The 13331-nt window shown below is 38.0% G+C and overlaps 1 protein-coding gene across 2 annotated transcripts in view; it reads right to left on the bottom strand.

The window, feature by feature from the left end:
• Window positions 1–301: 301 nt before the first annotated feature.
• The window catches only part of ACYP2 (acylphosphatase 2), a 199011-nt gene continuing 185981 nt past the window's right edge, over window positions 302–13331 (bottom strand). For both annotated transcript variants that reach the window (XM_008980708.5, XM_017964335.4), the window contains one exon: window positions 302–757. In XM_008980708.5, the coding sequence (XP_008978956.2) occupies window positions 643–757 (115 nt within the window). In that variant the 3' untranslated portion in view covers window positions 302–642. The remainder of the gene's footprint in view (window positions 758–13331) is intronic.

Raw genomic sequence — 13331 nt, forward strand, 5'->3', positions numbered from 1 at the left:
GAAAATCTTCTGCCTGCTGTACTGAAGTAGTGAGTTCTTGTTAGCTACCACAATTCAGCCTGAATGTTCACTGGACACCACCATATAGGAGGCATTAAGTAGCTCCAACTGAATAATGTTCACATTAACCAGAATTTAAAATTATTTGTTGGTAATATTTTATAGTTATATTGATCATCACATACATTTATTTCTAACCACTGGTTCTTTTTAAAAAGTTTAATAACAAATTATTCAACTGTAGTCACAAATTGTTATTCAGAGGATTTTATAATTCAACACAGACAACAGTATGTGAAAATAATTTTTAAATGGTTAACTTTATTGTGTTATGTCTCACTAAATAACATATATGCTGTAATATTCATTGAAATTAAAGATTCCATGAGACAAGTTTAAATGTTCATACTAAATACCTTGTAATGACATTTTGATCTTAGAATTCTATATTTTTGCTTGTTGAAAACACAGTTTAGTAAAATTACTTCAGTGTCAGACATTTTTAGTAATACATACAATCAGCTAGTTTTCAGAACAAAGTTTCTTTTTTATACTACTCTGCTACCATTATTCTAATATACATAGTCTTAAGAACATACAGTATCTGTTGTGGAGTGTAAGCTTTATGATTTTTCTCTTCTATTAGTATCTGATACTAAAATTAGAGTATTCAAGTTTAGAGATGGTTTTTTCATTAGAAAAATTCGTGCGGTCAATGCGAGAACTAGGGCTTCCAACCTTGCTCAGCCAGGACTTCCTACAAAAAATAGACAAATAAATAAAATTAGCACACAGAGTATACATGGATAGGCTAAAATGATCCTGTGGTAGGTATTAATGGGAGTTTACTAAGTAACTTTTTGCATATATGTGATATTTAAATTGGTTTACATTGTATATATCACTCTAAGAATACCATAAAGTATAATTAAATATGGACAAAGAAAAGCTAATAAATTAAGAACAGGAAATTCCTGATTATTTTATATTAGTTATTCCCCGCACTCCCCAACTTAAAACACTCCAAGGCCATTGTTACCTAGCTCTTATACTCAAAATGATAAAAACATTTTTATAAGGAGCTTAGTAATAAAAACAATTCACTATTGTTTCCTCATTACTCAGCACGTGGTAGATGTTTCATGTATTTAGGTGTGTGTGTGTGTGTGTGTGTGTGTGTGTGTGTGTATATGTATATACACACACACATGCATGAACATAGAGATATATATATGGTGAGAGAGATCAATATATACATATACACACACACATGCATGAACAGAGATATATATATGGTGAGAGAGATAAATACTGAAAGAATAAAGAATAAACATTATTTTCCAAAAACATTAAAAGATGAGCATTTTTTCTTATCCAAATATTGTTTCTCATCACATATATTAACAAAGCAATTATATTAAAGTACAAGTTGAATGCTCTGAAATATTTTTCTGCTTATTAGTGCAATGGTTTATATTATTAGTGATATCCATATATCTAATTTATGCATTAGGGCACTTACCCTAGATGCTTCCTATATAATTCAGGCCTATTGTATATTGCTGACATCTCAGCTAACACTGAGGATTTTCCAGAATCTTTCTACCTATTAATAATTAGTTGGGATGATAGATTTAGTGGGACTATGGGTTTATAAAACAATGCTATTTTTTAAAAATTTTTTGTTAATCAATGAGAGCTTGTTACGTTGCTCAGGTTGGCTTTGAACTCATAGCCTCACCTCCTCAAGCACCAGAACAACTGGCCGGAGCCACCGCGGCTCCCTAAAACAAAGCTATTTTATACAAATAGTGGCTGTTATCTCAGTTGCTATTGTAGAAACATCCTATGAGTTTACTCATATCCCAGAATTACTTCAGGTTATGAAGCTAGGGCTGTATACAGCTATGCAGTATGATATGTGACAATCTTACATAACTTTAGATCAAGAATATTTTCTGGGTTAGCTGAAAATTACTCTTAATCAGGCTAGAGAAGAAATCCAATGACTCAAATTGCCATTGTGCTTTCTTAACCCTTTATTTGGATCATATTTGTGACAGTTTTACTGGGTGAGGTTTAATTTAGACTTTGCTTCTTTTTCTTTTCCTTTAGCTCATTTAGTTGGAATCTTTAAAATGAAAATTTCATATGCTGAAGAAAAAAACTCTTTTTTGTTTTGTTTTGTTTTTCGAGACAGAGTCTCACTCTGTTGCCCAGGCTAGAGTGTAGTGGCGAGATCTCCACCCACTGCCACCTCCACCTCCCAGATTCAGGCAATTCTCCTGCCTCAGCCTCCCGAGTAGCTGGGACTACAGGTGCTTGCCACTATGCCTGGATATTTTTTTTATTTTTATTAGAGACAGGGATTCACCATGTGTTGGCCAGGCTGGTCTTGAACTCCTGACCTCTGGTGATCTGCCTGCCTCAGCCTCCCAAAGTGCTAGGATTATAGGTGTGAGCCATGTGGCCAGCCAAAAAACTCAGTTTTTATGAAAAGGAGCTGATAGCTTCAACTTTACTAGTCATGTCTTCCTGAAACCTAGAAAAGAGAGGCCACAAATAATAATGAGAGCTAAAATTTATTAAGCACTAACAACTTTTTTTTTTTTTTGAGACAGAGTCTCACTCTGTCACCCAGGGTGGAGTGCAGTGGTGTGATCATGGTTCACTGCAGCCTTGACCTTCAGGGCTTAAGCAATCCTCCAGTCTCAGTCCCCAGGTAGCTGGGACTATAGGCACACACCACCACACCTGGCTAATTTTTTTGAGTTTTAGTAGGACAAGATCTCACTATGTTCCCTAGGCTGATCTCCCAGCCTCAAGCAATCCTCTCCTCTCAGCCTCCCAATGTGTTGGGATTACAGGTGTGCGCCACCATGCCTGGCCAAGCACTAACAATTGGTTTGACACTTTGTGAAGTTCTTTACATGTCTTATCCTTTATTTCAAATGTGAACCCTGTAAGTGATAGGCTAGTATTACCCCCAGTTATTGATGAGAAAAGAGAGACACTTAAGAGATAGTAACTTGCCCAAGGTGGTTAGCAGAGTGGTTGTGAGGATGATTCAGATTATGCGTATATTTTGAAGATATAGTAAAAGTAGATTTGCTGACAGATTGAATGTGGGTGTGAGAAAAGGAGAGGAGTGAAGGATGACACGAGAGTTTTTGGTGTGAGTAACCAGTTGGATGGGGTTGTCATTTGCTGAAATGGAGAGACTGTGAGAGGAGCAGATTTTGGGGGAAGGGGAAGAGCAGAATCTCAGTTTTGGAGTGTTACATTTGAGATATCTGTTAGACATCCAAAAGTGAGATGTTGAGTAGGCAGTTGGACCTACGAGTCTGGCTAAAGGAAATAAAATTTGGAATTTGTCAGCAGATAGACAGTGATGAAAACTCCAAGATTGGCTGGGATCATCAAGAAAATGAATATAGATAGAAAGATAGGTCCAATGACTGTACTTTGGGAGTCCTCCAATGTTAAGTGCTCAGTAAGCAGAGGAAGAACCAGCAAAGGAGGAGAAGCATCCAGGGAGGTATGAGAAAAACTGGTATGCAGGAAGCCCAATCGAGCCCTCAGCAAGCAGAGAGGGATCCACCAGGCCAATGCTGCTGGCACGGACAGTGAGAAATGAGAATTGGCCATTGTGTTCAGCAATGTGGACATGACCTGTGACCTTGGCAGGAGAAGTTGTGGTGGCATGAAAGCCATATTTGAATGGGCTCAAGAGAATGAGAAGGGAGAAACTGAAACCAATGAATCAAGACTAGGACTACCGGGCATAGGAACTGCAATGACTGATCCACCTGAGCTGACAGCTCAATGTATTCACCTAGTTAAGATACCTGCCTGTATCTGGTCCTGAATGTCATCAGGGACTTCTTCCCAGCCAAAAGTATAGCCTGGGAGGAATCTATGCCACTGATGGGGCAGATGGTCATGGTGTTGGGAGACTGAGCTCTGTTTACCCTGTGGGGAGGATGGTCACTTTGTGTCATGGCTCCATATATGCAGCCCTGTTGCTAAGAACTGCCCTGCCTGATCTGCCTCCTCAGCTAGGAGTGTTCTGGTCACCTGTCACTTGGCAAGCCCTGAGACCTCACTCTCATGTGCTGCTTTTGCAGTCAGGCCTTGGTAGGTGTGGCTCAGGATTGAAGATAGCAGAACTAAGAGTTCTCCAAGTAAAAAAAGAACCAGTCACAATATTTATGTCTAATGAGAATTCGTGTGGAATATACATATATGTGTGTGTTTTTATATATGTATAAACACATGCATGTATGTATACATATAATCACTAATCCTTAGTGTTAGAGTCACATAATCGAATGGTACTAGTTAATACAATTCAATAAATAATTACGTAGGACTTTAAGTCATTCTAGATACTGGAGGGCATACATGGAGATTTAAAATGGAATTCCTTCCCTCAGAATATGATGGGCATTGTGATTTACATCAAGGGAGAAGGGAATTGAGGGGGTTAACTCTGGTCACGGTACCCAGAGACATATTTGTGACAGCAATGACATTTGAGCTAAGTTTTAAAGAAGATATAAGTGGTTTTTTCCCCCAAATCTTAGAATGGGAAATGCCAATTTAAGCATGACAGAAAACCAAGAAGCACAGGAAAAATGTTGATGATGTTCACAAATTTAAAAAATGCAAAACATTTGAATGCCAGAAGAAAGTCTTAAACAAAACCAAACAAAAAGCAATCTGATAAAACTTATTTGCAGCTTTCTTACTATACAAACGGTACTTGGAAATTAATATACCGTATTTATGGTACATGGTGCGTTACCAATATGTATGACTGTGCAACAGAAAAATGGGCAAATAACACAAGCAAATGAAAGGGAAATATAAATAGCCAGTAAATATGTAAAAACATTCTCACTTTTAAGCATAATTAAAAAAATACAAATAAAGAATAAGACACCATCTGTCACTTATGAAATGGCAAGATTTAAAAGCTTGATTAATCTCCAGTAGTGGCAGTTAGGGTGTAGGGAAAGAGGAACTTTTCTACATTGGTGACTGGCATGCAAATTTGTACAGATTTTTGAAAGGGCAACCTAGTACTACCTGACAAATTATTAAATGTCCTTGTCTTACAAACATACTGTCAGAAGGAGGATGGGATGCAGGGCTCTGAGATGATTAGCATGCAGGAAGTTAATTAGGGAATGCTCTCAGGTTTAACAACTTGTGGGAGGCAAGCAAAGGAGACAAGATTGGACTGAGGGAGAGCTGGGCAGTGATGCAGTCTCAGTGAAGTCTTTAGCCAAGACTCAAGGAGCTCTGAAACTGGGAAGACCTTTAAGAGTTGTCTCAAGTTAAGGTGAGAGAGCTGGTCTTTATATTCCCCACATTAACCCAGTCATTAGAGGAGAGCTGCCCAGGGAAGAGGATGTGATCTTGAGTGAGGTGACTTTCTTCTTCTGAGCAATTTCTGAAGAGGACTGATGGCTGAGGACCATCTTCCAGCAGCACTTCTGGCATCTGGGGGATTGAATCCATCAATCCTGAAAGAGAATCTGAGTGGTAGATCAGTGTCCACTACACATACTCTCACAAGTAGGCAAAGGGAGTGAATGGAGATTCCAGCAAAGGAATGATCATTGACAGAACAAGGCCCAGAGCAGTCAGAAGAAACAGGATCAAGAGATGAGTTGACTCATTAGGTATGGAAAAGAGGACACATCTTCTCTGTATGGAAGAGAAAACAATGGATTAAAAAAAAAAAATTGGAGAGCAATTTGGATAGGAAGAGGCATTCACATGACCTAGCTTCCATCTTCTCTGTGTGGGAGGTAAGGTAATTTACTAAGAATAAGTAAATTATACTTATTTTACTTATAAAATAAGTAGTAAGTGGTGGTGGGAGAGTTGAGGAACTGAATAAAGTGAAAAGGTGTAATAATTGCTCTAAGAGTTGACAAATGTTAACTGAAAGAAATTGCAAAAGAGCAATGAGGACACTTACAGTTCGTCTAGATGGCCAGGGACCTGCAAACACACTGCCTGCCATGCGATGTACTCTTCAGATGACTGTCCTAAAAGCAGGGTCCAAACCAGTGGAGCCTGGGATCAATGCCTGGGCCAGAGCTTTTTCAGTAGGGACAATCCATTTCAGAGAGCAGATTTAACAGTTCAATCAGATGTTTCCTGGAGCGATTGACGGAGTGTCAATCTCCCCATCCCCCAATCTGCAATGGACTTCTCTTTCTCCTTAGTGCTGAGCTGTGGTCTTAGGTTTCCTAGGGTGACCATTGCATCTGGGAGCCGCTGATGTTGGTACCTTGACATCTTTTCTCTTGGGCTGGTCATATTCTCCAGGAAAGATACACTCTATTTCCTGCCTAGAAGCTATGAGTCTAGTTATGTGTGTTTTGAGAATCTAGGAAGGTTAAGGGCCCAACATCCAGGAATTAACTTTCGCTGAATCCCTGTCTTCAGCACTACATCATCTTCTCAACTGTGCCTCGGTGGCTCATACCTGTAATCCTAGCACTTTCGGAGACCAAGGCAGGTAAATCAGTTGAGGTCAGGAGTTCAAGACCAGCCTAGCCAACATGGTGAAACCCCATCTCTACTAAAAAATATAAAAATTAGCTGGGCATGGTGGTGTGCACCTTTAATTTCAGATATTCGAGAGGCAGAGGCAGGAGAATTGCTTGAACCTGGGAGGCGGAGGTTGCAGTGAGCCGAGATCGTGCCACTGCACTCCAGCCTGGGCGGCAGAGTGAGTGAGACCGAATCAAAAAAAATGAAACTCTGGCTTCTGCCTGGGTAGGCAGGGCAGCTACTCTCCTGTGTGAAATGGAGGACAACTACTTAGTAAACAGATTTGGAATCATTTTTAGCCCCACCTCATGCCCACTTCTAGTGGCCTGAGCTTTGAGGGATTTCCACCGTGTTAACTGGACCATTTCTCTGCTTTATCCATTGCAGGTTTACAGTCAGATCTGCGTTACCACCTGCTCATCTGCTTTCTAGTTCCCAAAGTTTTATTGTGGTAGCTATATCTCCCACTGTTTGTCCTTGTGGGTGTTTTTAAAAATCCTTTTTACTGATATTTAAGCAGTGTTTAGGAGGGAGCAGAGGCAAATGTATGTGTTCAAAATGTGCCATCTTTATATGAAAGTATGGCTTTATCCTTTATATTTAAATCTTTCATACATCTGGAATTATGTGATTGCCTTATATGAAAAAGATATCTTAATTTTGAATAGACATTTCCCCCAGAACCTTTTACTGAATAATTTATCCATTTCTACAGATTCCAAATGTAACTGTTATATTAAATTTGTATATATGCCTGAGTCTGTTTATAGACATTCTATTTGGCACCATTGATTAGTTAATCCTTAAACCAGTACTGTTCTAATTATTATAGTTTTAGAATATATTTTAATGTCCATTAGTCCCTATACCTCCACCTCTTTATTCTTCTAGTTTTAAATGTCCTTGTTTGTGTCATACATTCTATTAGAGTTTAGCATAATTTTGTCCAATCCTTTCACATCCCTTTTAAATCTAAAAATAATTTGGAGGGAGGTGGCAATTCTAACAACATTTAAGCTTGTCATCAAGAGTGAAAATTTTCTCTACTTTTGCTCAAGTCTTTAAATTTTCTCAATAAAATTTTAGTTTGTTCAGTTCAGGTCTTGCCTATTTCTTGATAAATTTATATTTAGGTTTTTTTTTTTTTTTTTTTTTGCTATTTTGAACAAGATACTTTGTAGTCATTATGTTTTTAAACAAGATAAAGAAAAACTAGTGATCTTTTATATTGTAATCAGACGCCTTACTGAACTCCCTTAGTAGTATGAATGTTTTTCTTTTCCTAGGGGTTGCTAGGTAAACCACCCCATATATTTTTCCTGAATTATTTTCCTCAAGTTCATTCTGTTAGTCTGTTTTAGCACATTGACCAGACTGGATAATTTTTCTGTTTGTTCTTTTTTATTGAGATGGGGGGGTCTCACTCTGTCACCCAGGTTGGAATGCAGTGGCACAGTCATAGCACACTGTAATCTCAAACTCCTGGGCTTCAGTGATCCTCCCATCTCAGCCTCTCAAGTATCTGGGACTACAGAAATGAGCTACCATGCTTGACTAATTTAAAAGTTTTTTTTTTTTTTTTTTTTTTTTTTTTTTTTTGTAGAGATGGAGTCTAACTATGTTGCCCAGGCTGGTCTTAAACTCCTGACCTCAAGTGATCCTCCCACCTTGGCCTCCCAAATTGTTAGGATTGTAAGTGTGAGCGACTGCACTTGGCCAGATAATTTCAAATTTTTTAGGCTATCCAGCCAGTTTGACTACTTACTTGCCTTTCAGAATTTTGCTACAGTAAGTGTGCAAAGAAAGAAAACAGCCAGGAACAGTGTTCACCTACCCAAGAAGCCAACACAACCAGAATACACTGCTCTGGTTCCAGCATATTTTACCTATGAGTTTAGTTGACTCAATAAATATTGAATGGATGAGTGGGTAGATGGATGAATTATGTCAGATTGAAGTCTAACATTTCTGCTGCAAATCTGAATCCGTTTTGCATATAAATAGAAATACCTGAAAGATCTAAGAAAGGCTGGTCCACTGATAAGCTTTTAAAAACAAAAAAGGAAGTTCAACTAGTAAAAATGAAAGAATAAGAATGTAAACTGGAAACTTCTGTTGAGAGAAGTCAGGTTAGTTGATAACCATGTGTCCCTCTTCTGTCTAATATATTTTACATACCTAAGTAGAGGTTTTGTAAATGAAATTAATTTTTGTAAAGTGCATTTTAATCCCTTACAAAAATCATGTTGCCTTTAACAATTATAAAGTAACAGTATAAGAGGAGATTTCAGTAGGGATGCATTTTTTTTATATGTTTGAGGATCATAAACTGTATTGAAGACAATTTTTTATGGAATAGCAAAGGACAATGATCTTGCATGTATTACTTTTATTTATCCTTCAGGCCACATTTGCATTAAAAAAAAATAAAACACAGTGCTGATAAATGTCAAATGACCAAGGGAAAATCTATTTGTGTAATAAATTAACTGTACTATATATTTTGTTCCTATACAGACCAGTAATTGGTCCCCTCAGGGTTTCCACAGCATCATAATTATTGAGTACAGATGGCACATATTTAGTCATCAAATTCAGTAAGCACCACACATTTATTGCTTTGGAAACCAGCAGAGGCCAGCTGTGGCCTTCTAAAATGCACTTAGATTTTGCTGTCCTAGGGGCCCCCTCTTTGCCCTATGTTAAAAGGGCCCCACTCCTATTCTGTTGTGTGCATCATGACAAACATATATAATAAACATGTTTATTATATGCCTCCTCCACGTTAGAATGCAAATTCTAAGAAGGTGGCAGGATCAGGCTGGGCACCATGGTTCATGCTGTAATCCTAGCACTCTGGGAAGCGGAGGCGGGCAGATCACTTGAGGCCAGGAATTCGAGACCAGCCTGTGCAACCTGGTGAAACTCTGTCTGTACTAAAAATACAAAAATTAGCCAGGCATGGGGGTGGGTGCCTGTAATTCCAGCTACTTGGGAGGCTGAGGTATGAGAATTGCTTGAACCTGGGAGGTGGAGGTTGCAGTGAGCCAAGATCTCGCCAGTGTGGGTGACAGATTGAGACTCTGTCCCACAAAAAAAAAAAAAAAAAGGCTGGCAGGATTAGTCTTACTATTAGATTCTTAACACCTAGCATGATGCCTGGTGATAGTGGGTGCTGTCAATTAAAAATAAAACTTAAACAAAGACTCAGCTCCCCCACCCAAATAAATACATGTATATTGAATGAATGAGTCTTTGTTATCTGCCTGTCTTCTCCAGGTCTACAGCTTCCATGCAGGGGAGGAGGGCAATTTCTAGGCACCTATATCATCCACACACAGAAAGGAACCCTGAGTGCTACTTTTAAACTCTTTCATTTTATCTCACACAAAACCCTCACTTTTTAAAATACTGCTGGCAAGTTAGAGAAATGTTTGCTCTTATCAGTTTCTGTAGAAACTGATAAAATATTTTACTCAAGGTAGTCCATTCTGAAAAACACAAACAATGACTATATTCCTTCTCTTAAAGGACATTGGAGGCCTATGGATTCAGGGACCCACTGACCCAAAAAGGAGAAAGTGAACCAAGTTTACTTGTGCAATTGGTTCATTTATCTGTGCCAGCCCCAGTGTTACTGCATTTTTTGTGCTTGTGAGTTGATTCGTTACATAAATATACATGGTAACTGGCTTCACCCAGAATTCAGGGTAATTCTTACAACACCACAGGAAGCCCAGTAATAAAACATGCTGTCCGCTTCTGTCAAGTCCAGTGTACAGCTGTAAATGCTCAAGTATATAGTATAAAAATCCTTAGACAGTTTTTCCTAGTATCTCAAAGATGTACAAACATCTACTATTGTATTTATTGTATTAACTTAGGATATTTTTACTTTTTTTTTTTTTAAAGAGACAGGGTCTCTTTAAAAAAGAGACTCTGTCACCCAGGCTGGAATGCAGTGTTGTAATCATGACTTACTCTGGCCTCAACCTCCTGGGCTCACAGGATCCACCTGCCTCAGCCTGCAGAGTAGCTGGGACTATAAATGTGTGCCACCACACCTGGCTAATTTTTTTATTTTTTGTAGAGATGAGGTTTCACTATCTTGCTCACGCTGGTCTCAAACTCCTGACCTTAAGCAGTTCTCTCACCTCAGCCTCCCAAGAGCTGCAATTACAGGTGTCAGCTACCACACCCAGCCTCAAGCTTTTTAAAGATAAGAATCCTTTCTTCCAACATAATCTCACAAAAAAGCTTATTGCTTAGAGTAGACAAGTGAAGTTCTTTTCTGAAGCAAGGGAATGGCTGGGGGCCTATGTGTGTGCTCATGTGTATGTGCACGTGCACATATCATCCCACCCAGCCCTCTTGCTTTTCCAGTTGTACCACAAGCACCTCTGGGGAATTTCACGGGTTCTGAGGAACTCCATTTGAAAACTGAGCCGTATTAACCTAATGCTAAGCAAAACTATAGGGGAGTGGAATATATGGAGAATCCATCCTCTGTAGAAATGGAAATCAACATAGGACTGTCTTTTCTGTAATTCAAGTCAGTTAGTGTTTCCTACGTAGTAAGCTCTCGAGTGATAAAAAAAAAATTCCATTTAACTAATACCCTTGTCTGAAACAGAGGTGAAATTAAAGCACTAGAAAGCTAACACTATCAATAATTCATAGTATTTCTATTTCCTGGGACTAAAGTGGGGTGGCATAATCCTTTCAGATGTCTCTGCAGCACGAATATAAAATGTAGACCATAGCAAGAAAGGAGATAGTAGAAAAAAGACAGCTAATGAATTAAAAGCTAATGTGATGCATGTTGGAAAATATTGAGTTGTCTGTCAATTTCAAGCTTTTAAACTAGCATTAATAATGGAAGGATAATATATAAATTTTTTGCTATTCTTTCTTTAACAAGTTTCCTTATTCAGTTACATGTGGGCAAATAATACCTAGACTCCTTTATTATCAAATGTTTAAATATTTGAAATATTTGTCAGATATATAGCCCATGACTAGTGAGTTCAGTGATTATCCAGGGAATCCTAGAGCATCCATAATTAACCTAAGACCCAGATTCCTCATTTTTAAAATGATGATACTAGTATTTACCCTACTGAGCTACTGAAAGGATTAGAGAGAATGTATGTAAATCACTTAATGCAAAATCTGGCAATTAATAACTTATTACAGTGTAATTATTCTCTGCCTTTGCCAAAGATGGTAGACAGCCTGTCTAGCAAGCTCTGTGACCCTCAGAGTCACATACTTCTAATGCACCTCCACCAGTAGGACCTTCTGGTCTTGGCAGAGGTGCTTCTCAGCTTGCAGTGGAAAATGGCCCGTCATTCAACCTCCTGAGTTGGGTGAGAGTCTGAAAGAGCCACTCAGGCTTGAGCTATGCCCAAGATTCTGAGAACCAGCTAATTGACTCAAAGGGCCTGGGAGCAGAGAAGTCAGAACAAGTGAGGGGATAACTATAACCTGCAACTTCCCTGCCACACTGCAGCTTCTAGGTCAACACAGTGACAGATATGCCCTTCTTTCTGTTTTTGGTAGAACAGAATAGGTGCTAGCAGTGATGATGGATGGAAGTCCACTTTAAAATCAGTATGCTTAGGTGTGAGTCCCGCTATTACTTCCGGGTTATCTTAGACAAGTTTTGTTAACTCTCAGTGCCTCATCTGTAAAATGAGGAGTGTACTGCCTACCTCACAGAGTTGTTCTGAAGATTAAATAAAATAATCTGTGTAAAGTGTTTAACAAAGTATCTGGAAAATAGTAAATGTTCAATTTTAAGCTAATGTCAGGGTATACTCAGGGTGCAGTATCAGGTAACTAAAACCACCTTAGCTATTTTAGAATGGAATTTAATATATTAAATTAGTATAAATTAAATATATTTATACTTTAGCAGGAGAACTGACTGCTAAAGTATAAATGTTAAAACTGTGATTCTCATGCAAGTATAAAATGACATGTCACAAAGATTTTATTTAATACAGTAATTAATGAGGGAACCTGTAAGATGTTAAGTACAGTTCAAAGGAGAATTCAGAGATACATATAATCAGAAATGTTGAAATCAACTGGCTAATTGAGGCAAAACTAGCTCAAATTCTATAGGACAGGACCATAATGCAAGCCTCATCTGTAATTTAAATTTTCAAGGAGTCACATTTTAAGAAGTAAAAATAATTAACATTAATTTTAATAATATATCTTATTTAATCCACGATATCTAAGATAGAATTATTTCAAGATATAATCAATATAAATAATACATAAAATTAATGAGAAATTTTTACATACTTTTTCATATTAAGTCTTTGAAATCTGGCGTATTTTTACACTTACAAGACATCTCAATTCAAACTTGCCACATTATAAGAGTTCAGTAACCACATGACTAGTAGCTTTCATATTAGACAATGTAGCTTTAGGGCAAAAAAAAAAAAATAATGTTTGGGATTATCTCTCCTTGAGGGCAAAAATCAATTTTATAGCTACCAAAAAAAAATTTGCTTTGCTATGGATAAAGAATTATTTGTGGCTGGTCATGCTGGTTATTCCAGCACTTGGGGAGTCCAAGGCAGGAGGATTGCTTGAGCCCAGGAGTTTGAGACCAGCCTGGGCAAAAAAATGAAATCCAGTCTCTTCTACATCCAAATAAAACTAAAAGTAAAAAACAGAACTATTTGTATTTCTATAGTTTGCTGCAAATAAATTTCTACTTACAGAGCTGTAAAACAGCA

The sequence above is a fragment of the Callithrix jacchus genome, chromosome 14 (assembly GCF_049354715.1).
Source record: "Callithrix jacchus isolate 240 chromosome 14, calJac240_pri, whole genome shotgun sequence".
NCBI lineage: Eukaryota > Metazoa > Chordata > Mammalia > Primates > Cebidae > Callithrix > Callithrix jacchus.